Source organism: Atractosteus spatula, chromosome 16 (assembly GCF_055471065.1).
Source record: "Atractosteus spatula isolate fAtrSpa1 chromosome 16, fAtrSpa1.hap1, whole genome shotgun sequence".
Classification (NCBI taxonomy): Eukaryota; Metazoa; Chordata; class Actinopteri; order Semionotiformes; family Lepisosteidae; genus Atractosteus; species Atractosteus spatula.
Genome location: NC_142721.1, coordinates 10778215 through 10804747, shown reverse-complemented (window position 1 = coordinate 10804747; position 26533 = coordinate 10778215). Strand labels below are relative to the sequence as shown.

Below are 26533 nucleotides of genomic sequence, written 5' to 3'. Positions count from 1 at the left end.
TTCTTGAGCATGCGTTATTATCACTATAGTTTAATAAAATGTTTTGTTTTTTGAAGAAAATTGGATGTTCCTTGCCTTTTAAAGCAAATGCCTAGTTGCAAAAATGAGTCTGAGTGCATGGAGATCTTTACCAACACATGGAGTGCATTTTATGTCCTAAATTTAAAAACATAACATGAAAATTACATGAAATGGAAGTGCTTTCTTGTGATCACCATAATGGAACTTCAAATATGCAGTTAGGTAAAGTGATACTGCATACTTGAGGCCAATATTGATGAATATGCATTAACTCATCACAGCAAAATATAAAATATTTGATTGGTCAAGTAGCAGACTGTGAAATTGAGAATATTTATGTGTTTAGCCATTGAAAAAAGCAATAAAAATACTTGAATGTTTCTATATATAGCTTTACACTGGTAGAGACAAAATGTTCTAACTTTGCTCCTTTGTTTTTTTGATTTTACTCGGATAATGGACAAAAACCCCAAAACACAACACATTTAACAGCATTGGAATTGTCAAGAATGGAATCACACATGATTTCCACAATTAAGAATAACATATTCCATCCAACTAGGATTCAAGAGTCTTTCAAAGACAACAGCCAAGGGAATTACTATGGTTCCTTTGAAGCTGAAGTTCCAGCCATCTTCCTCATGTGGAGACTTTGGCAACTGTCAGGTGCATAAAAAATGAAAATTTGGAACTTTAAACCAGGCGATCCTTTCAGTTCATAAGTGGAAGTTTCTCAGAATTAGCTGTTCCTAGTTATTCTGGAGACATTCTAAATCCACTGAACAGCAGATGTTTCCATTCTGAAGGAGGAAAGAAGAAAAGGCATAAAACATATAAATGCTTTTTCAGGCTGTGGGGGAAACATGTTAAAATATGGTATTAATGGTAGCTTTGAAGTTATTGAAAGTTATCCATATTATTAATGCATGTTAAGGACAGATTGCTTTTACCTTTGGCTTCTTTTTAAGTGCTCGTATTTCTATGCTGCTCTATTTTCAAAGGCGTTTCTTTAATTTTATGGGGTATATAAAAAGTTCTAGCCATTATAAAAAGAAGGTTACATAATACTTAAAAACCTTGCATGACAATGATATATTTGACTTTAATTAACGTTTCACTGGAGATCTTCCAAATCTTATTTGAATTATGCACTGTAAATCTTTCAGCCATCCTGTCCAGCCATCTGAAATACTGACCTCAGTCGGGGCCAGTTGATTATACATAGAATTAACCAACATTTGTTTCAAACTGGCTGACAGGTGCAGTCTGTTTTCCTAACATCCTTCTTAAAGAAGGCATGTACCAGATTGAGGATTCTAAGTTTAGAGATTGGAACACTGCACCGTTGATGCTACTGTCAAATAGTGAATTATTATACATGTATATTACACTGTACCTTGCATTTGCATGTAGTACAGGGTGACCCAGCCATAGTCCATATTGAACCACTGAGGCGTGTAATTCCATAGTGATCCAAGCAGGTTTTTCTGATGTCGTAGACAATGTTGTCAGCGAGGCATGGATCACTGACGCAGTGGGGACAGCATTCGCCTTCTGACAATGACGTATACTCGCAATTAAGAGACGGGCAAGCGAATGGCCAGCAATCCACTTCTCCTTCCTTTTCACACAGGGAAAAGACATCGCATTCAGACCACATTTTGGTTTAGCACAATACAAACAAGCACAATGCAACTGCTACAGTCGGATATATCAATTAACATACAGCAGGTTACCAAAAGTGAAAAAAGCAACTAATACAGTTTAATTGCTATAAAATTAATTGCCCAGAAAAATTAGGATTCACTTTGGGAGCTATAGTAAGATCTAAAATCAAATATTAAAGGAAAATAGGTAATCGATTATAATTGATTGTATGCAATAGGTTGTGCATCATCTTCAAATGAGTATAGCACTGTTCAGAAATCAGAAAGAATTCAGAAAGAACTCCAAAAAATTACCCTGCATCAGTCTCGGTATAATAGGACAGCACAATAGTCTGTTTGAAGATCAACTTTTCCTTCACGATCCAAGGTACAGTACTCTATATTCTCACCTTCAATAAACTATGACCCTGTTTGGTAGTAATGACCTCAACCATAATAGAAATAACAGAATGCTATTTGTCCTATTTAATGACATGAAAATTGACTAGATTTCAATGTAAAACTAATTTTCTAAGTGTCTAATGCAAAAAAAAGGTCAGCAACAGAGGTTATGAGTTTTATAATGTGTTGCCCTTTTTGATGGTTACTTACTGTACAACTTACAGATTTGTAGTCTCACCCCGGTAAAAATACTTTAATTTTATAAATCTACAGTCTATATTTCCCAACTATTTCAATTAATATTAATTGCATTCTGAATTATATAAATCTGAATGAAGAACTTTGTAGAGTTAGCTTTATTAATTACCAAGCACATGATTTTCAAAGGGACCCTTTATTTTCTGTTCCTTTGCTAAAACAATACATCTGCATTACTCCCACTTGGGAAAACTTAATGAGCATTATTCCCTGCTTACTACTTGCTGTTTAATTGATAATGCTTTAGTGCAGTTATTGTTAATTAAATCTGATTTCCTCTTGAGTAGTGCAAGGATATGTAATTAATTTCATGAAAAAAGTAAAGCATGAAAGCTATATTAATTTTACATAAATTCAGGATGCTGTGATGAGGCACAATACTGTACCTAGAGTGCCACACCAATGCTGACTTCTCCACCTCTCCATGTCTTACTCATTTTCCACTCATATTAATTTAATTACATTTCCCAATTAATTATCTCAAGATTCATGTGACGCTGTGCAAATTTCAATACCATTTTTTTTCCTTTTTTGTTTTTCATTCTCTGTTTCTGTCTCTTTTTTTGTTTTTTCTTCTGGTCTGGCAAACGAATGGCACACTCTTATGTAACACATGTAATACTAAGTTGTGGACAGGCACTAATGCTGTCACTTAGCAAGCATGTTATAAAAAATCAAGTGGCAACAGCTTAGATCACTTTCAACATTTATATATTTGATGTGCACAAAATCACCAGATTCTTAGTCTGCTTAATTGCTTCTATCCAACAGAGCTCAACAGCATGCAACAACATTTGTGAAGTAAATATACAGTACTCAGAAAATAGAAGCATTCAATTTAACAACCTCCCCACATTTTTCTTTATAGATGTAACATATGGAAAGATTAAAATGCCGACTATAAAAGACTCAAAAATATTTACATAAAGTGATCCCAGTCTCTTTTAGCACTAGAACCATTTATTAATAACAAACTGCTAATCGACAAGTTGTCAAATAAAATGAGTTCTGGTTAGAATACAGGTGTCAAAATCTTTTGCAAATTTAAACAGACTGGTACTGTATGTTTGTGCACAGCAAAAAAAACCAAGCCTTGGATTGACTGGTATTCCCAAATGTGGGAACACAGAATTGGCAGGGCAGGCATCTCGACTTTTGGTAAAACAGCCTCTCTCAAGGCAAGCCTGGTGCCTGCAGGCTCAGCGATGTCACTGAGAGATGTGCTGCCTCCACAATCTTTTATGACTCGTAGTGCGTCAACCACAAGTCACTGACGCAGCTGCCCACTTGTTGACTGCAAAGGAGCAAGTAAGGTTAATTCTTCGCTGAAAAACAGAAATGAGAAAAAACACCTAAGAAGGCAAAACAGCCACCATGTTGTTTCTCCTTTCCAGTTTTCAAGCGTGAAATTAACCTTTACTTGTTCCTTTGTGTCAACAGATGAAATGCTCTGACAGGTGGCTGTGTCCTGCATTCCTGCAGACTGTTTCTCTCTCCATGCTGTAAAGGAATTGCAGCCATAAGATGAGGCACTAAGGTTTGTTATATCATAATATACTGTTTTCTTATATAACAATTTCTTTTTTTTTAAAATGGGATGATATAAATGAGGAGGGTATTAGATACTGACTCTTCCATTTAGAGCAATGAAAATACAAGGAACGAACCAGACATCTGCACTGCTGGCAGCTGTAGGTCCAGTTGTCTCCACTTCGATAGACTGTGTGCCCACTTTGGTGTAGACACTGGCTGGTTACTCTGGAGTCGCATTCTGGGCAGCAGTACAGATCAACATTGGGGTTTTGGCAGTCACATGCTGTTCTCCTGCAGAAGATTTTCCCATCCTGACATAAAAAGAAGCCATCTTAGCAAAATGTTTTGTGTATAATTTTTTTTGACGCATGTCTGATTTTTCATATTTTGAAATAATTATTTTAAAAAGGTGCTGCGAAAATGGAGGGTTACGCTTAGTAAACGTACTGACATTTATTCCACTTGCTGGAAGGGTTTGGTTCAGAAATAGCCAACTTGGTGTTATAATGGGCATAATTACAGCATTCTAAAATAACTCCCCTTGAGGACACAGATTCAAAACAATGTAAGCGAAAGAAATTACAGAGTCATAAAAAAATCCAGCTGTCAGCTAAAAGGTGAAATATCCAAATATCAGGAATCCCAATTTAAACTGAAGAACTGCACCTCAGCAAGAAACTGATTAATTTAAAATAAAGTAATAAATAAAAAGGCACATTTATCAGCTTATTAAAAAAATTGCAATGACTGTCATAAAATCTTAAATGAAAACAAAAGATATGTTGAGCGAGCATCTCTTGAAAACTGTTAGTGTGACTGAACTTTTGTTAATGTGGTAGCCACCAAAATGTAATGAGTATAAATGATCAATAGTTTCACACCTGCAAGGATCTGAAAGAAAATAAATACATTGTATATATTTCTTCTTTTGTACCTAAATGCTCACAAAAATGATTTTTTCTTCTTCAAATGAAGTTTTTTTGACCTCATACCTTTCAGAAGCCAAACACTACCTGTTAACATTGTCAGGTAACATTACATGTCGACCCTTTGAACCAAAGTAGAGGTTAAATATGATGTCAAATATTGACTCCTCGCTCCCATGGGATTTTAACAATTTACAGCACACACTGCTTGATCTGAACTTCCGCAGTGATCAAAGAACAGCTTACCCACACAGAACATGCACTTGCAGATTTTAATGTTAGCAGAATCATTCTTCTTGATTCAGAGCCGATAACACTCAATATGAATGTCATCAGATGGCAATTTACAGGAATTATTTGTATCATACCCCACCTTCTTGGTGTCTGGAAGTCTAATCATTACATTTCCACAGCCAAGTGGTACAGTATAGTATCACTCTATTAATTTTCATGTTTAACTTGCAACACGTAAATCTATAAGAACAAGAGAACAGAAACTAGAGTAGACTAAAATGGATTTATACCTGTCTTCTTTCATCAAATCTATTTATGCTACAATGACAGTGGAAATATAATCCAAAAAACAGTGGCAAATTGTATCCTCTTGAATTTACTATGGTTAAATAAAAGACCAAATAAAATCGGAGCTCCTCAGGCCAATCATATCAAGCCAAGTGAGCGTTTACCAGGATTCTAGTCCATGTGTTCTGATATGCAGCCAGATAATTTTCATTGAAATAAAATTTTGCATTGTTTTTGTATACATAAAATACAAATTTGTATCTACCAGTAATAATAATAATAGTTTACACTTATATAGCGCTTTTCTGGACACTCCACTCAAAGCGCTTTACAGGTAATGGGGATCCCCTCCACACCCACCAGTGTGCAGCCCCACCTGGATGATGCAACGGGAGCCATAGTGCGCCAGAATGCTCACCACACATCAGCTCTCAGTGGGGAGGAGAGCAGTGTAATGAAGCCAATTCATAGATGCGGATTATTAGGAGGCCATGATTGATAAGGGCCAATGGGAAATTTGGTAGACAAGGGTGATTGATCAGTACTGAGTACAATGTATTCAAAAGACTCTGGTTCATGGCAAATAAAACATACTGTACCTTGCAAGAGCACACAGAGCACCTGTCTTCCTTGAGAGTCCAGACTTGACCGTTTCTCTTCAGCCCTCCTTCATGGGGGCAGTCCCCAGTGCACGACGGACCAGAAGGACACAGGCAGTCATAGCTGCCCAGCAAGTTCACACAGGCTGAGTCATTCCAGCAGGTGTGAGTTCTTGTCGCACATTCATCAATGTCTGCAACCAAGACCGAGAACTACTTCAGTTTTCTTTTACTTTTTAAAGGCACAAGAAAAACAAAAAACAAATTGAACCTCCATCCAGGTCATGTAATAACTGTGGTTATTAGGAGAATTCAGCGCCTCATTCAAACATTCAGGTGTAAGGACTGAAAATGTACTATGGTCTTTTTTCCCCTCATTTGTACACTGCAGAGAAATAGAAAGATCTTCAATCCACAGAACTTAAATAAACCCTCAAAGCACCTTAAACAGAAAACAAGCATCCATGCACCCATCCACTTTCTAACCAGCCTCATTGACAGTGCCTATCCCAGCAAGCAACAGGCATATGGCAGAGCAGACCCTAGAAGGGACACCAGTCCGTTGCAGGGAATACACAGACACAAACATGCTCATACTCACACAAGGACCAATTTTCCCAGACGTCAATTAACCTTATAGTGTTCATTGGACTGTGGGAGGAAACTGGAGCACCCAGAGGAAACCCACACAAACACGAGGAGAACATAAAAATTTCACGCAAATAGCACCCCAGGTCTGAAACTGAACCCAGGTCCCCCGAGCAATGCTAACCACTGTGCTACCATGCCACCCAAACAGGAAGCAATAATGAAGTCTATGGAAATGATATTTTTTTCAATATTAGATAAACATGCCTGGTAGGGTTTGCCTTTTCATCTTGTAACACCAATAAATAATATAATAAGCTACATTTAATTTTCGGCAAGAGTGACTGCCAAGGGTAATACAGCACTTGAACCCAAATTTCCATTCTGATGACTTGGAGAAAGCTGATGACTATTATTTGGTGTTGAAATTAGATTTAAAGGAAACAGGATTTCAGCAGGAAACTAATCTTAACTAGAAAACTTTTTTTCTTCTAGTTCAATTAACAAAACTACAGCTGGAGGTTTTACCAGAAACTCGAAAGATGTTATACTTCTAAAATGGAAAAAATACACTTTAAATAGTTTATATACTAACTTTTAGATTAGCTATTATGAGTGTTTATGATAAATTAAAGTTCAACCCATGACTAATTTAAGAGATGTTCTTTTAAACACTAAAGACAATTAATTTAGAGATATTTTGGTGTTAATGGAGATAATTAAATAACATTTAAAGGAGGTTAATTAAATAGTTTTTAACCTTAATCAGTATTTTCTTTGAAAACACCATACATCTTAAAGCTATATGAGCATACCTATTTTTGCTTCTGAGAAGGCATACTGTACCGTTGCCTTACCCTGAAAAAATGCCTGGCAACAAAAATGCATTTTTACTCTGATATGGACATTCAGCAAAAGTACAAAATGTAAATTCCAATTAGCTTCTGCATTAACTCACAGAGATAGAACATGGCTCAGATCATTTATTTTAAAAAGTGACACTGGCTATTTGCATAAACTAAATGAAATATTTGTCTGGATGAGAGACATACCTTCATATACAATTCACCATTGATTAATAGGTCTTCGTGTCATATTTAACAGAGCGCCATTACGCCCTCTAGCCCGTCATAGACTAAAAAGTGCCATGCATTTCCAGCAATTTATTCAGGAAAAACAGATGTTAGTAATTACAGAGACTTACCGGGAATCAAGCAGTTGTGTATTACAAAATGCCAACTGCATTTCATTTTAATATCCTTAGGCAGCCCATATGGAAAGGTTATGTATAGTGAAATGAAAGTGCATATGCAGTAATGTGTATTTGCGTCTTATTATCATAATCTTTACACACAAACTGTTTATTAATATACCACATACTACAGCACATTTGCATACCTCTTGTATAATAAATGTCCATGAGTGTACAGGAAATGTACTGCACAAACAGGGAACAATTGGTTGAGCCACAGATGGCAGGGGGCATTCTGATTCAATGTCACCAAGTTATATTTTGCATAACATTCCAACCACTCCAGATATAGCAAAATTTCCTATTACTGTATAGGTACAAATACAAATACAGCAATGGCCGAAGCAAAACAGGCAATACAAAATGTCAAATTAGAAAGTCATAATCTCATTGGTTTTCAATAATAAGTATGAATATGTACACTACTACATTGGAACAAGCAGAATTCAGTTCTGTGCTGACCTCAACATATGTGGTCTACATTTCACACTGTTAAGAATATTTTTTATTTTACAACTAAAAGTGCAGTGCTCTGTATTTATTACTTTGAAAGTTTTCCATACTCTAGTTGTGAATCTAGAATTACAAACCTGTTACAGCAACAACACTCCCTTGAATTTTAATTTTTTTTACTCTGCAAGTCACTAGCCTGGAGATTGTTTGAATCCAGGGTCTAACTGCACCTGCTATATCAGTGCTTTGACTTTGATAAAACAGTTTTATGGTCTATGAATTGCTGCAGCTTCTAAAAAGCAATAGGGCTCAAATTGTGTATAAAGCTTTTCACAGTTTTTTGGTTTGCAATCACTTCCAGATCCTTCAGGCCCCAGTTTCCAAGGTGGCGTTTTGATGCTCATTTGTGTGATGTGTCTCAGGCTTGTGGGAGTTTATAATTAAGGGTCTGGACCTACATGCATGTAGCAACTCATACACATATCTCAATCACACTACTACATATACACTCAACCAGTATGCACAGCATTTTAATTAAAAAAACTTAATGGATATGTGGTATAAAAATAAACCCTTTCTTAAAGAATATTTTTCCTAAAGGTAAAATACTATCAGTATATCTGCCTGTCCGATCTAAGACCCAATGCTCATCTTTAGAGTCAGAAGTTTATTGTTTTTCTGGAGGTTGTGTGGGCTTACAGTGGGTGCCCCTCTTCACTCCCACCTTCAAAATGACATGGTGGCTAGATTTGACTGCCTGTCCTAACTCATCCCTTTCTCACGTCTCCGCAGCAGACTGGAGAACCCTCCAGGGCAAGAGCTGTTGTGTGTTCTCACTCCTTTCCGCAACAAACATAAGTTCTAGTTTACTGGATCCTAATCAGTGCCTGGGTCTTTGCAATACCAGATGGATTTATTACACGAGAGCTGGGCCCATTTCAGCAGATTTCTGTGTAAGTTTATTATTGGTGCCTTCACAGAGCAGATATTGTTTTTCTAATATTTTAAATTAATAAGTATTTTAATCATTTACTGAGTCATATACTGTTTTTTGTGCCTGTCCCCGATATTTGTTCTGCTATAAAATATTTTGTGAGATGTAATTTGATATTTTTTGCTCAATTTAAAAGTATTGTTTTTTTTAAATCTTCATCTCTCCATTCTCCATTCAGCAGCTACAAATAACTGTTCCCCTCAGGATTAACTCCCAATCGACCACATCTCAAAAACCCATCTTCATACTGACAATGAAAGTGTGTTGACCTAGAGCAGTTTTTGTATGTGTTTATTTTATCCTTATGATGAAATGCTCAAGACATTGTAGCTGCTGGAGACCAAAGTCATCTCCATTTATCCATGGATTGGGTTTATCACAAGCTGGGACACAGTGAATAAAATGACCCTACAGTATGTTGTTCAGTTTAACATTGCCAAAGGGTCATTATCTACTGTGGATCAGAACGTGCATTTCTTTTTTTGTAAGTTTTTTGTCCTAAATAAGGCATAATCACCTTCACTGCTGTAGTGGTACAGTAGATCAATCAAAGAGAACCATATTCTGCTTTTATAAAGTGCATATGCAAATTTAACAGAGATTAGGGACTTGGTTTTCTTGTTTGCAAACAAATTAGAGTTTTCTTAGGGATTTCTTATTTAATTGTGAATTCCTTTTATGGCTGTGATACCATTTATTTACATGTTGGGAAATGGCTGAATTTAGATCTGACTTGACCTCTGATTAGCATATATGTACACATGGTTGTCAACAAGATATGTAATTTCTAAGGCTGTCAAAACATGTCAACTTGCTGTAATAGTATTTAATTAGATATCTGTGTTTTCAGTTCTGTCACTTACAAACATGCACCTTCTAATGACAGGTACGGTACGTTTATGAGAGGAGTACTTTATTACCTACGCATTTGTACGTGTTCGGAAAACTAAAATGGAATACAAGCAAATAATGCAAGCACAAGAAAGCAACTTTCATAAGGAGGCCAGATGCTTTTATGGATTTGAATAACATTTTAGAGAGGACCCAAAACTTTGTCAAAGTATTGCTTTACAATCTAAATCAAAATCTTTCTCTGTAAATTATAATTCTAACCAACACAACAGTTCTATTATAACACCTGTAAGACACACTGTAGATGGCTATACTGGATACTAAGGACCAGTGTCTGTTGGAACACCTAGATTTTCCTGAAATATGACCTGGTGTCACTGCAAGACACAGGTAAAAGATTACCATGCAGCCTGCCCAATGGCATTCAAGCCCCTAGGGCAATCCCCAGTAATACATTTCTTCACATCTACATCTATACATTCACAAATCTACAGCCTAATCCTAGGTTTACCGCTGGATGAGGACATGTACATAAGAGGTGAACAGCACATTCGCAAGGTCACATATGCACAGGTTTCGTTGCTAAGCTGGGTTTTCAGAGCTGGTTGTCCAGACTGATGCACTGCACATCCTCCTACTAGCTAGGTCATCGCCTTGGCATGCTGAGAAGCACCGCTTCAGCTTCAGGGGTGATATTACTCTGAATACCTCCAAATCCACAAGCTTTATGTTTATCAGCAAAGAATGAAAGATGGCCGTATGAGGCTGTGCTGGTAGTAATGCATTTTGAAATTAAACTGACACTACAGAGATGGAGATAAGGCTAAATGCGTGGTGCAGCTATCATTTCAACAAAACACAAATGCTTTCTCTCGCCACCCCTGTATCTCTGTAAAATACGGAATGGGGAATGTTAGCATTCTTTGCAGAAAAATCCAAATAAGGTTTTGCCTAAATCTTTAAATCAGATCTTTTTTACTGTGAATAGGAACATGAATTAACATTTTCTTATAGAGTTCATATACAGTATATGTATATGTACTGATTTTAAATCTAGCTTGGCTTTTGTATTTTTTCATATTCTTGCGCTGAGTTGATTAATAAATATGAAAATGTGATTACGGGCCTATAAATTATTGCACTACATTTTTTTTAAGTCTTAGCTGTTCATTACATGCGATGTGCAGACTGTTTTGTCTTATCGCAATTTTGTCTTTCCAGGCATAATAGCAGATGGAGGACAAGTCCCTCTGAATTAATGGTGCTGAAAGCAGAACAAAATAACATACAAATTGATGATTATGATCCAGTGTGGCAAGTTAAAGTTCCTCATTACTCTAAGACCACTGATTAGGGATAACGAATGACTTGGTAGGAGATGGGGGGATTAGCAACAAAGTTGCATGAAGATGGATGTGGAATGCTAGATAATGCACAAACATCGCACTAATGGCTTCAATTTATTGCCTTTGTCTGCAGAATCTGACCAAAATCCAGTGCACTAATTGGGTATTAGACTAAGAGGCACTCATGATTCCAGTGGTTTATTAATAGACATGATATATTAAAGAGTACAACATTTCAACTCTTAATTGCTTACCAACGCAGGACCCCCCATCAAGTGAGTAGGACCCATTGTCATGGAAACCGCTCCTGCATTCACAGTGGAACCAGCCAGGGAGGTTAACACAGCGCGAGTGGTTGTGACACTGAATCAGCCCCTCAGCACATTCATCAATATCTGCCTCAGAGAGAAATAAAATGCACAACAGAGGGGGAAATTACTTTCATTTTCCATTCTCGGGTGACAAAGAAAACAACCACATTGCCTTTCTTTGTTCTGACTTCTGTCTTTTGGTTTGTAACCAGGTACAGAATATTGAAGACTCCTATATATTGAAGGTCCTGTAAACAGAAATTTTAAAATCAGTCTTTTCGAGAGCTGAGATTGGATGGCTGGATGGAGTTAATTGCACTGTAACACAAAGGGAAGGGGACTTGTCTAATCCAGGGCCTTGCCTCAAGACAGAAGAAGTTCTTCACTTTTCATCCATGCAAGAGTCTTCTCTTGGATTAATGCATGCTATAAAACAATCCCCCGTTTACTTCGGGCCAAATCCACAGATTATATTTACACCTCTCCTGGGGTCTGCATAGCCTGAAGCATCTAAACCTTTTTTGTATCTAGTATTAAAACCAGTTGTAATGCCACAGTGGGCTCAGACATACTGTAGCTAGATGAATTATCCACCAGTATTAGCAAGATCATAAATACAAATGGATGTTGTGTCTTCAGAAGTACAATAAAGATTTTTTTTCTTATCAGTACAACCTTGCATGGATTCCACATTTAATGTCATCTTATTTATTTCCCATTAATAATGTATTCAGTGAGGATGCATTCCATCACACACTTAATTCAGGGCTCAGGAGTGACCCACACCCCACTAAAGGATATTATTTTAGATATACCTTCTTTCATAAATCCAGTCTCCCAGCTTTCATGATTCATCATAAGAATTTTAATTTGTCTATCTTTCATGTTGTGGTCACCCCTAAAACTCTGCTTCAGAGACAAAGTGACCCAGAGTTATGCCACCTCCATCACAGGGGATTAAATATTAAATACATTATAGTAAATGTATTTACTATAATTTCATCAGGAGATAAACCTCCTTGAGATGTCAGAACTGTTTTTCAAGAGCACCATGAGAGAGTGACACAGGTCAAAGCAAGAGGCACTTACAGAAATGAATGCGTATAATGAATATACTGTATGCTCTTGTGCTCACCTTGTGATAACGGAATACATAAATAAAGCAAAAGAGAAACTATCAATTAATTTTTTTTCCAGTGTGAATGATACACACCATCTAAATGCACACATACCACAAGGTTTTTCAAGTCATTTCAAAGTCTGTTGTAATTCTAACATATATTACTTATAAATTAATGAACATATAAATGTATAAATTAATGTTAGGATTAAAAAGGCAAGAAACCTCTGACTGATCTACAGTATGTCAACACAACAGCTTTGAAATGAAAACACCTGACGCTCAACACGAGTAATAATGGACTGTTTTGCTTATCTTCTAACACACAATAATGTACTGGAAAAAATGTAAAGGGACTTACAGTCATTTGTACAGATCATTGTGATTTAATAAAGGTTTTGGAATGGACTTGACAAAAACTAGTATGCCATTATAACAAATGACACATTTCCAAATAATGATGATTCAGCGCTCTCATGTTTTAATGTAATTTAATATCATTAGCTGTTAGCTACTTTTAATAGAAAAGATATTTCAATTATTCTTTGCCATGGAAACTCTGAAAATAAGAAACTCTACCGTTCATCTATCTTCATCTTTTACCGTTTTACCGTCCAGTTTCAATCAGTCACCTACAGTCCTGCACCTTACATCTCTATGAAGTTACAAATACGTAATAAACATTAACTTCCAGAATGCAATGAAAAAGAAACAGCTTAAACAAATACAGAAACAGACAAAGCTATAAGCACTGATAGTTCAATCCAGGATTCAGAATTAATCTGGACGGGAGACCTCCTGGGAAAAACTAAGGTTGCTGCTGGAAGAGGTGTTAGTGGGGCCAGCAGGGGGCGCTCACCCTGCAGTCCATGTGGGTCCTAATGCCCCAGTATAGTGACTGGGACACTATACTGTAAACAAGTGCCATCCTTCGGATGAGACGTAAAACCGAGGTCCTGAAACTCTGTGGTCATTAAAAATCCCAGGGTGTTTCTCGAAAAGAGTAGGGGTGTAACCCCGGTGTCCTGGCCAAATTTCCCATTGGCCCTTACCAATCATGGCCTCCTAATAATCCCCATCTCTGAACTGGCTTCATTACTCTGCTTTCCTCCCCACTGATAGCTGATGTGTGGAGAGCGTTCTGGCGCACTATGGCTGCCGTCGCATCATCCAGGTGGATGCTGCACATTGGTGGTGGTGGAGGGGAGTCCCCATTACCTGTAAAGCACTTTGAGTGGCATGTCCAGAAAAGCGCTATATAAGTGTAAGCAATTATTTTTATTATAACACTAGTGCGTATTCTTTTCTGAAGAGAGCACTTGGGAAACTTGCAAAGAGGTATAGTGAAAAGTACTTAACAGAGCCAGAAAGGCTGTAATCCGACAATAAAAAAAAACCAACATCAGAAAGATTGAGTTCACAACCCACTGCACTGCAGGTCACAAAGGCAACCATTGAACTTTTTTTCTTGCCAAAAGCAGATTGTTTAAAAAAAGCCTTTTCTCCCTAGTCAGAAAGGATGGTGGTGTGAAAACCGATACATTCCTATTCTCACCAATAAGCACTACAGTGCCCCGTCAGTGACACGCTTGTTTATTTTGTTGATCTTTCATCTACCTCGTGCAACACTGCTTAGGGTTTTGAACCGTCATCCACCACCATTAAAGCAGCACTCCTTCAGCGATTTTTAATTCACATTTTACAGGGTTATCATTTCTCAGAAGTGCTTCAGCTGAAAAATATTATACAGGCATTCAATAGATAAGGTTGACATCATGACATAATTTAGGATTCCTGTGTTCTGCAGTCTATTAAACAGAATATAATACACTGTCCTCTTGGACCATCTAAATCCCGCAGTGAACTCCATCAACCAGTTATCAGCACACTGGAACCTGTCCTGGAAACGAAGGGTGGAAACTGGGACTAAGGGCACACAACTGCTTATTCAAAGTCTTTATCATCCTTTACCTTCCCATTTAGTTCTTAAGACCTTCCACATCGTCTTATACAGTAAATGGGAAGATGCAGGATGATGAAAATGTTTGCTTTGAACTGATTACAATGCTAAGACATTAAAAAAAATATAACCCGCTTCTGGGTAGACGAGCTCATTTTTTCATACATAACACAACTCCTTTTTTATTAATTGTACTGCTCGATTAGTCAAATGCTTATGATGTATTGAATGAAACAGCTCTCCTTCATCGGTGTGGTCAGAAGTAAGTGATGTGTTTCCTTAAAATGAATACAGTATCATTTCAGATGCTTTAGTTCATACTTAGCCCTTTTTCTCATGACATCTGATGACAACATTTAAATGGCATTTAGCTTTTTGAACACATACTGTACCTGTTTCCTTTGTAAATGCATTACAGGGCCTTCATATCTTTTAAGAACTGCACACATCACTGCTTTAAAGCATACATCTGCCTAAACTTTGTGACACGCCTCCACACCTTTACCATTTTCTCTCAAAACTATAGTGTCAGTGACAGGGACAGCATTTGAAGCCATTTTCTTTTCACTTTTTGAAAAGCGTACAATTTTCTTGTCTTGCTAAGCCTGTTCACTTGTTTCTTAAAGGCTGAAAACCTTTTCTACAGACTTGTTTTATCTGTCTCATCCTCTGTTCTTAATGCTTGTATAATGTTAGTTTTGAAAAGAATCTTGTCTCGTTATACACCCTCAAAAACAACTCATTCTACTTTCAGGACTGTATTTATTTTAAAGGTACAGTACTAATAGATATTTTTAAAACAAGTGCCAAGCCACAGAGCTGCCCAATGTAATAGGACTAAGACACATTATGGGCAATTCAGACAAACCATTTTAACATGCCTGAATGATGTTACAAAATACTGAACAACTGATCATCATATAGTTATAATAGCGTGCGATGCTGATGGATGACAGTTTGGACTAAAATCTGATGGTCCAATCTTGAACAGTATTTGTATTCAACCTTCAGTCTCTCTGCAATGACAAATTGAACTTAAAAACCCAAAGCTCAAGGTGGAGCAGAAACCCTATAAAATTAAGTACAGCGGTACCTTGCTTAGGATGCGTTCCACATAAAGAATTTCTGTGGGGATCAGCGCTAATAGCAGTAATTATAGACTGGCTTCAATGGAGATGCATTCCCTGGAGTGCATTTCTCACACATGAGCAACATGTGAGGGCTTCACCGGGGTACTGGTAATGACATTACTGATATTTTTACCCTGGAATATAATTAAAAATCCATTTTATACAGAAAGGAGTTTATTTTTAAATTATATGTAGAGAAGAAATACATAAAATTTGACTATGCACCTATGCATTCCACTGGAGCTTGCATAGATTAATCACTGCCTGCCTCTAGTTCTCCAGTCTATCAGCCATGGGAGACTGAGGGGAGGAGCATCTGCCATGGTGGGCTAAACTGGGGCTCCTCCTGTGGTGCTTGAGACGTTTTTTCAATGAAAACCAGCCCTACAGTAAAAAGAGGACATACCTGATGAAGACTTGTTTGCTGAACTGTTGACAAATAAAATGTAACATTAAATCTAGTTTGGAGTGGAGAGAGTGTGCATCTAGCTGATTATTATTTTCAGTGAAGTTGTACTGGACAGCACCTCTGTGATTTCTGGCTGTGCTCTCTTTTCTGTATTTTTTTAGACATACAGTAAACATATGTATCGGGCTCTGCTCTTATTGTCTGAGACTCTGAGCACCGTTTTTCATTGCATTTTGCCTTAAGCACTGTAGTGGCAAGGCATGTTGTTACACTTAGAATAAGGATTTCTAACAACCTTTCTGTTGCCTTGAAAAAGGAGCTTGAGCCTCTGTATAAAGCAGCCCAAATGATATGAAACATCTCCCATGTCTGGAATACAGACGAGGACATTGTAAAGCTGTGTTCATTTTGAAACACACAATGATGTACAATATGATGCAGCCTGGCTCCCCTCAATTTGCTTTTTCCCCTTCTGCCCAACACAATAGATCACAGGTCACTGTCCATCACCCAGCAGGTGATCAACCAGTGTAGGGTGCACACCAGGATTATACCTGATAATATCTTAACCAATCACAAACTGTAATTTCCTGGTTTTATAAAGATACTACCCAACTCATTTCACTTGTTAACTCACTAGCTCAGCCCTTCTCTCTCCAAAACACATGGCAGTTTTTGACTTTACCAACCATATGACTTCAAACAGAACTGAACTTTTTTCCAAGACATCAGGCCACATGTCAATAAAGATATTCTTTCTACAAAAGAAGAAACCTTGGGTAACAGCTGGTTTGTGAAACACAATCAACCAAATTAAGACAGTTGGTCTGTTTTTGTTAACATTTTAACCAAGTTTCTCCTGCCTGTCTTACTTGCAGCTAGACCCAAGCAGATGACTATGCGTAGGCTTTTACAACGCTAATTTCAGCAACTCTAGGAAAAGCTCATCTCTGTTCTCTCTGCATCAGAGCACTGCCAGGACAGAGGAAGCAGCTAAAGGAACCACAGCATGATCTGCTTGGACCTCATCTCCATCTTCAGTATGAAGTTCAAATTCGTCAACAATCTTTTGGCCAACATGTTATAGTCAATATATTTTAACTCTAATGTCATTAACTCTGATCTTTATCATCCCTGAGTGCATGATCACATTTTTGTAGCACAGAAGATCAATTCACAAATCGGCTCTATTACCCTTGATGGTTTGTTTTATATGTTTTGGTGCTGTGTCTTAAATTGTATGTTGTATATTTTGAATCTGTGTGTGACACTGTACATTTCTGTGTGACTGATTCCTAACTATTGTCATACCACTCCTGTAATTCACTGTTCCAATTTCTAATTATTACAGTAAAACAAAAAACCTTATCATCACTACTGCACAAATAGTACAAAGATGCACAACTACAGCCTGTGCCGAGTGTGGGTTAGGTACATCCCTCTTTTCTGTGCACCTGCCACTGACAGTTAAATATAACACTCTTATCCAGGTGTATATGGTGTATTAAGTAATTAAAATAATGGCTTGGACAAAAGAGTTCTATGGAGAAGACACACTAAGCAAAGAACTACTGTAATTAAAAAAACCACAATCTAATTTTCTTAGATTCTAGTTATTGAATAATAAAAAATATTGATCAGTAGAAATTAATTTTGCTTTATAAAAAGCTAGTGTTTATGATGCTAGTCAAGCATCACAAGCAACTGTTTGTTTTTTACTGTTTTGTGCTACTGTGAAGGGTGATATGAGACTGCCAGAAACTACTTAAAAGGTATAATTATGACATGCTGAATTTCACTACAATTCACACGGCAAAAAGCACCCCTCAGTACCTGTGTGAAATTTTTCTGAAAATTGGTTACTAATGTATTTTTTTTAAAAAGGCCTCCCATTAAAAGACTAATAACCCCAGCAAAAATCTGTCAATGTTAAAAAGACACAAACTGACCGTGTGTAACTGCAGTGCATTTTCCATAACTTTTTCTTCATGAAGAATAATTGAGTACTCATTTATAGAAAGCTGTAAACATACTGAGAGGCATTAAAAATGCGACAAATGCTATCTGTTTCAATACTCATTTGTTGCATTTTTAATGCCTCAGTATACTGTATGTTCCCCCTCAAAGAGGCTACAGTAGAAAACATCTTTAAGGAATTTTTATATGTGGAAACAAAATTCCTTTTGTTTTGGTTTCTTTTTGTATTGTGCAAGCTTTTATCTCCAGGAATCCAATATAGTTTGTCCTATTTCACATTTCTGCCTTTGAGATCCCTGTTCTAGAATGAGTACAGATCCATTTGTTAAAATAAATCACATCAAAACATTTTAAAGAACAAATACACTTGATCAATCTGTGTGTCATTACACACTTCTGTATAATTGAACAAACTGAAATATGCCCAAAATGGAGAAGGACATACAAAATCATCATTTAATAATGAAAACACCACCAAATAGTAATTAACGTGCCACAAGCTATGCTACACATTTTGTAGTTCACAAAACAACAAACAAAAGAAAAGAAAGCATGCACCTAGGCCAGAGATATATAGAAGAGAACAAAATAAATTAACAACCAGCAAGAGAGTAACACATTTATCAAAAATGTCCTCTAGTCTGAGGGGGCCAGTTTGTGGCTGATCTGGGATGCCAATGTCATGCTAAATTAGAATACAACTGTGTGCTAAAAAATATCTGACTCATAACACGCCCCAGCCTCAGGCACCACTTGACAATGTACTCATCTGCACAGATGGTAACGCATTTTCATGCTGACAGCCATTACACTAAGGAAGAACTGAAAAAAAAACTTTGGTATAAATAATAAGCATCATAATGAGCTATTTTCATATTTAGGGGGTTCACATTTCATCATGTCCTCTGCATTACAGAAATTTATATTTAATCTATAAAAAACTTCTGGTATTTCTTTGTGCAATTCCAAGTTACCATTCTAATTAAAAAAGCCCATCATATTAAGTCATTTGACAGAATATTCTGCACATCATTTGATTCAAAGTCATAACAGAAAGGCAGGAAAACAGATTTGATGCTTTATAAATGTGCTTCATTCTGTCTAAACAAAAATATACAGTATAACAGTTCACTTAATACATTCTACGGGCCTTTACTGTATTTAAGAAACACAAACAAAAGATTCCAAAATAAAATTCCATTTAAATATCTTAACTAGTACTTTGATATAAGAGATTACATAGTCACTCTATATCCAATGTACAGTATATACTGTACAATCATCAAGCACTTACAATATTCCACCGACCAAAAAATTAACTTAAATGTTCTGGTTTTTATTGGTCATACTTTTCAGGTAGATTCATCTAAGATAATTCATATCTTAAGCCTTAGATAGGGATATTGCTATTTTTATCTATATATGCCAGATTTAAAATTCTACTCTGCATCCCCTGGGCTTTATTCCAATTCTCCTTAAACGGAATTTTAGTTTGCTGAAATAATGGAAATGTCTAACTGTCCATCAAACAGGTTTTCCGTTTTCTATTCGAGCATCTTTGATTCATTAGAGAAAATGGAATTAGGAATGTGGTCCTTCATGTCATTCCGACATAACATGTTTAATCCTATCTGACACGTGCATTCCTTTACCCTCAGAAGACGTTTGAAAATGGGTTTCTTTTTGCTTGTTTTCTTTCTTCCCCTTGTTGTTAACCGAGATATTAGCTGATGTGAATCCAGTGGGTGATCTACAGCTGGTTGAGTTGGAATACTGTGAATTGCAACCCACCATAATTCACATTTATTGTTCATTTAAGCCTGCAAAATCAATACCCACAAACCATTTCCCCATTGGTCCTTCATTCTACAGTAGAATAGCTCTTAAAAATTAACAAGTCCCTATATGGATGTAACCTTCACAGAGGGATGATATGGATTTTGCAGTGGGGCTGCAATGATAAATAGTTGTCTGCTGCGTGAAAGGGATCTACTCCATATAATGAAGCTGAAAAAAGTACCACATTGTGGTAAAGCGATCTGTGCAGAAACCACTGAGTAACTCCTCTGTGTTTCAGAATGTGCCTTTGCAAGCAAATGAGAAAGACTGCACTACCTTTGTAGACTTCATGCAATTTATCTGAAAAGTTGCAACAAAACACAGTATCATATTTTGATGGAGCAGTATTATTAGAGATAATCATTTCTGGGTAGGAATAAAAAGCAATGGTAAAAAAAACAATAATAGTCCAATTCTGAAATAGGAACAAAAGCAATTTTGATTCAAAGACTTTGTACGCTATGCCCGATCAATGTGTTTAGTTTTTTGTCCCTATTGTGAAAATGCATCATGATTATTTTGCTCTTAGGGGGTCTTCATGGAATGTAGTTTTGGGAAGAATAATTTACATTGCATTCCTGTATTGTGCAAAGTGAGCTGGATGTGGATTCTGTATATCTGCAGCTAATATGTGGTATGTATTGGTATTCTGTATCATAAATGAGTTCATTCCCTAGAACATCTAAACCACCACTTGGCAGAATGAGTGAGTACACAGAGAAGCAGTACACTAATATATACTGTAACAACTGTTTTACAAAGAACAGTTATTACACAGTGCATTAGAGAATTACCTTGTTTTAGGTACTGGACATCAATACCATATCTGCATGTTTAGCTTTAGGAGTTTTTTTTTAGTTTTAAGTTAGTTTTTTTCATTTTTACATCACAGGGTTTAATCTGTTACTGTACTATTTATACACATTCATGTACTATATTTCTGTATAGATATTAAAATCTTATTAGATTGCAAACTTGAAAACATACTTCAAATGTTCTTAGTCTTAATCGACATTTGGTTTCAATCTTAAAATAATTTTTAAAGGTTTTTTTGGATTTGACAGGTTCGCAAATTAAAAATAATTGAAACTAACACACAAGGGTACAGTTCAGAATGTAAAAACATTCTTGGAATGACAAAAAACAAAAATGGAATCTTTGTATAATTTAATTCTTAAAATGTATTATCCAATAATAATTGTTTGCATTGATACAGCACGTTTCACCCAAAAGTACTTTACATATGGGTGGGATCCCATGGCAGTAATAATTTGCCAGTAATATTGAGGATGTGCCTCAATACATAACATGTCAGGTGAAGAACTGAGTAATTGCTTGCAATTAAATTAATTAGGGAATTGAGGGGACAGATTGTACAAGACTCAAGTGGAATTCAGCCAGGGTATTGTGATAATGCCCCTCTTTTGAGAAGTACCAAGTAGACAGAACCTCATGTGAAGTTTGCCACCATCTACAGCACAGTGTCCCTTGTCACTACTCTGGGGCCATGATTTGGACCTTCTGGTCCAAACAAAGAGCAACACCTACTGGTCAAACACTACCACGTACATCATTTTGCAAAATGAAAGCAAAGAGGTTTCATTTATCCTTATTTTAGGAAAAAATCCAATAGGCATACAGTATATCAATGGGCCAATGTCTTCGACTTCTCTTCATTTCCTCTGTTATTTAGTTCTGGTTTTGAATAAAAAATAGATAACCTGAATTGGATGAAATGGCGTTGGACCAATTCAGAGACCGTTCCAATCTGTAAAGGTGCGATCTTACCATTGTTACTGTGGCACAATACAAAGATGTATATTAAGGAAACATTTAAAAGGTAACTCCTCCTCTGAAATAAGTGCTTTTGTGTTTAGAAATACTCCTCTTGAAGAATGAGAGAAAAAGAAACAGTAGACAATTGAACAAAATATTTTCACTCTGGTCTTGAAGTCTTAATCTTAAACATGGTTTCGAGGAAAGAAAAAAATAATTCCACCATGCCTCAGATCTGTTTCATTTCTTACATCCCATAAGAAAAGTGCAAGGTCAAAGCCAAGGCTGTTATTTATTAAAGGCTGCAGGTAAAAAGAAAAAAGGCAGACTTCAATCTCAGAGTTCCCAGCTCAGAATTTACTCTCCAAACTCTGTTGCTCCACTTGTGGCATTCAGGCATTCACAGACTGATGAAGGTAACCCAGGCTCAGGGTGTATGCTGTGTATATGCGAGATAAAAATATGAATTTAAAATAATTGAGTTAGGCAGTTTTATTGTGCTACTTAGGCTGTCAGATGCTACACTAACTTGAGAGAAAAGAAGAGAACTACTACTCCACTATTTTTTCTTTGAGACATTTCCTATGGAGTATTAAGCAGTTTTAAAAGGTACATAATTTCCCTGTGTTTATATTTTTGTCTGTTGCACTATTCAACATGTCTATTTGTGGCACTAGAGAAATGTTACATATACTGCGTAACAGTACTGGCACTCTTCTGCACTGAAAAACTATAGAACACTTTTAATCCCTAGTGTACTGAAACATCTTCACTCTTATTTTATTGGGATTAGTATTTATATAAGGCTTTGAATAACACACTACAGTCCCACTGTATTAGCATTTCCGAATGAATGGTGGTTGAGAACTAGCAGATGACAATATAAAAATAAAGAAAAATTAAGAAAGCAATGCGATATTCTAAAAACAATACAAAGATGATAAACCTAACTGAAATTAAAAGGTTTAAGCACACAAATGAAAGGTTCAAAATGTGGATAGAATCAGTTTGTCCCATTTAACATTAATGAATTGCTGAATTTAAGTCTTCCTACAAGGGAGGAATACTGCAGGCATTTTTATAGTACTTCAGTGAAGTGTGAACTGATACTGTTTGTATTTGTGTGATATACATTACGTAGTTTTACTGAAGTGTAAGAATAAGATATTTGAGGATTCTCAAACAACTTCTGGAGGAGATTTCAAATTTTCCTATCCGACGTTAGCTGAGCTTTTAAGAAAGAAAGGCTGGCTAGAGATCAGAATTGCCCTTGAGCTGGTCAGAAAAGAGTCACCCCTGAACGGTCTTGTCACACACAGGAAGGGTGGATGGATTGTGTACTGCATTCTAAGATTATTCCATTATTAATGAAAAATTATTTTAAATCTGTGAGGGAGAGTTGTTTTTTTAAATAGTAATGCACTATGATGATTAATTATTTATATAAAAAGTTCCAAGTTGATAGGAGAAATTGTTTAAGAGGTTATATTATTACTTTACATAATGCTTCACAGATCATTGCAACTGATTACATCGTAAATGTTCCCCTCAACTTAATTTTGAAAAGTAATCCCTTGCACAAGTAATTGTAATTAAATTTAAAAAGACACACCCTACCACTGTTTTAGATACCATTCTTTCTAGATGTTGTCAGCATTATGTCTATTAAGACACATAGAAATACTGTATATTGTGCATGCACTTTCATCTGAAGAAGCCAGTCTTTATTGCATGAATAAGTCACCATGCAGTTAGCCATCATTTAGAGAGTATTTATTGGTGGTGAGCAGTGACCTAAACGCATCATATGGGGTGTAGTTATTCTTAATTCTGTCTGAAAGTTTCATTCATATTCATTACTTTTAAGGTGAAAAAAAATGCATGTCTTTAGTAGGACAGCTTTAGCAGGAACAGTGTTTAAGGGTCATGTGATACTAGAGCAGCAACCCATGCAGACAAACGCAGTACTGTATGTGCTACATGAAAACAGACAAATCCTGCATTACCATAGGCAGAAATGATCTATGATCCAGAAAGTACTTATTTATAAATGGATAAAGCACATCATAGTATCTGTAGCCCCAATCCAATTCTATCGTATAGACAATATATAGATCTAGAGGTACAGTAGTTCTATGAAAGAGTGAAAGAACATACTCAAAGTGCAATTCTTTCCATATTACATATATTTCACGTATACTAAAAATCACAGGCAACGGCTGAAAACCGGTCAAGAACTGAGGAGTGTTCTAACATAAAAGGGGGAAAATGCAATTTAACGCAAATAGAAAGGCAGGAGAAGCAATTAAGCTTTGCTGAGCTCCAGGTTAGAAAAGTGAGAGGTTACATGTATTAATAATTGCAGGAAGAATTCATTAAACTAGCACCCGTGACAAGTTTTGATACATCAGTTTACTTCCATTTACTGCTGCTCAGAATCTTAACAACCTAAGCCTAAAAAACATTAAGTAAATTCTGCTATACTGGTGTATTGTCCATTAGCCGTTTCAGAACATGATCACTAAAACACAAGATGCTTCTCCCCAGGAGAGGACAATCAGGAAGGAGTAGATTAAGTACTGTGCTCTCTTTTCACGTAACTATGGTCATTTTCTTCTTGAAACAATACCTTTACCACCACCCAATTTGCAATCAAGTAAAGCAAAGTACCTACTGACAGTAAATGACATTTGAACTAAAACTGCTTTTAAACCAGAGAGACTATAGACTCTAAGATAGAAAGACAAAATCTGAATAAATCAGAATGAAGACAAATATCCTTTTCTACATACAAATGATAAACAACCCTTAGATTATATGTATAATGTAATTCAAAACTGATTTACAGCATATCCAGCTCGAGAACTAACCTTTAAGCAGTTTCTTTTCTATCAATATCAAGCAATATCTTTTTTTATTCCATTATGTTTCAGTGGCTTTTAACTTCCAGAAGTCAAATTAATTCTCACAGTAGTATTAAAAAATCTAGATAGTCAACCAAACTAAAAACTGGTCTGAAGTCCCAGCAGAACACCTAAAAATGGACTTGTAGCACTCATTAGTGATCAAAAGCTCACACAAACAAAAAGCTGTTTGTCTATGTAGTTGAAGGAAAGACAGATGGGCATGATAGCCTTCGTTTATCATGGGAATGTGCGACGAAGCAGAAAAAACAACAAATCTTCAAAACACCCATGGCCAAAGTCACAAGTCCAGAGGGAGCAAACTAATTACTGCCAAGATGTGCTACTCTTTGTTTTACAAGCACCTGCTTTTGAAGTACTCAGAATGATTTCCATATTTGAGACTTAGATTTCACTATAAAGCCTTTTTAACTTTTCTCTTACATAAATGATTGAAATGAATGATTTTTAAAACACTTCATGCTTAGTCCATTTTTAATTTCTTCAAAAAAAATACAAAAATAGTCAAATGTATGGGAGGATCTAAATTATATATCCACATTTCAATTGATCTTATCACTACTGCAAACAAGGTTCTAGTAACCTGGTAAGTCTGATCAAGGTTTTGTTATTTTTAATATTTTTTGTAAAGTTACATTGTCCATTGTCTCCTTTAACAAAGAGGAATGCCTGCAGAAATGTGGAGCATTAAATTGTTCTCTACAAAATAGTTACAGCACAGAACAGCTGCCCTAAAACCTTACATTTTTTTAGCTGTGACTTAGACAAACCTCCTTAACAGCAGCAAGTCTCCATGACCCTTAATTATTGGCTTTCCATCTCAATACTCTGATTCAATAATAAAAGTGCCTTGTTGCATAAAGACAATGTCATGTGGATTTTTCAAAGAGTGCATTTTGCATGGAAATTAGGTAATCTCTTGCCTTATACTTATTTAAAAATCAAGATTCCATTGTTACTGTACAGTATGTACCCGAGTCACATTCTGAAAATAGTCTGAATTATTTCTAAATAGAAAAATTACACTTTGGTTTAACTCGTAAAGGAAAACAGAGTTAGTTTGTACCTAAAGTTTCAGATGTTGACAATTTTAGCTCGGGCTATGTTAGGCAACAGTGACAGAGATTCCTCAAGCAACCAAGCACAACTGCTTGAACTTGAACTTGAACTTGAACTTTATTGCCCTATGTAACCGGTACTGGTGCAATGGAATTCTTACTTACAGAAAGTCTCTCGATTGTAAAACAAGTGTAAAAAACAAAACAAAGTGCAAACAGTGCATCAAGACAATATACAAACACACAGTAGACAATGTGGGTGGAGTGAGCATTAGTTGGCCAAGGTCTCCTTGCCCTTGTCAAGACAGTGAAATCTATGACCAGCCAGGCCCTTCAACTTTGCAGTGACATCACTCAGAAAGTGCTTTCTCTCCTGCTAAACACCTTGGGGTTTGTGGTGTGTCAAACAGCCATTGGCTCCAACAGCTGGCCCTGTTCTCAGTCTCCTCTGCAGGACAGGTGTTGTAACTATCAGGCCAAGTGATCAATAACTGTGACTGTTAGCTTTAGAATATAATGATGCACTTTCCTTGCTGTTACAAGTGCTTTGTTTTCATTCTAGAGAGGCTTTCATATACTGTACATAAATTATTTGAACAGTTGCTATAGAATACTACACAATACACAATTACATTCC

The 26533-nt window shown here is 36.3% G+C and overlaps 1 protein-coding gene across 1 annotated transcript in view; it reads right to left on the bottom strand.

Annotated features, from left to right (window-relative positions):
- Window positions 1-340: 340 nt before the first annotated feature.
- The window catches only part of LOC148819555 (protein kinase C-binding protein NELL1-like), a 164859-nt gene continuing 138666 nt past the window's right edge, over window positions 341-26533 (bottom strand). The window contains exons 16-20 of the mRNA XM_088934521.1: window positions 11647-11787; window positions 5908-6101; window positions 3995-4171; window positions 1418-1642; window positions 341-821 (exon numbers count right to left, since the gene is read on the bottom strand). Of these exons, the coding sequence (XP_088790647.1) occupies window positions 771-821; window positions 1418-1642; window positions 3995-4171; window positions 5908-6101; window positions 11647-11787 (788 nt within the window). The 3' untranslated portion in view covers window positions 341-770. The remainder of the gene's footprint in view (window positions 822-1417; window positions 1643-3994; window positions 4172-5907; window positions 6102-11646; window positions 11788-26533) is intronic.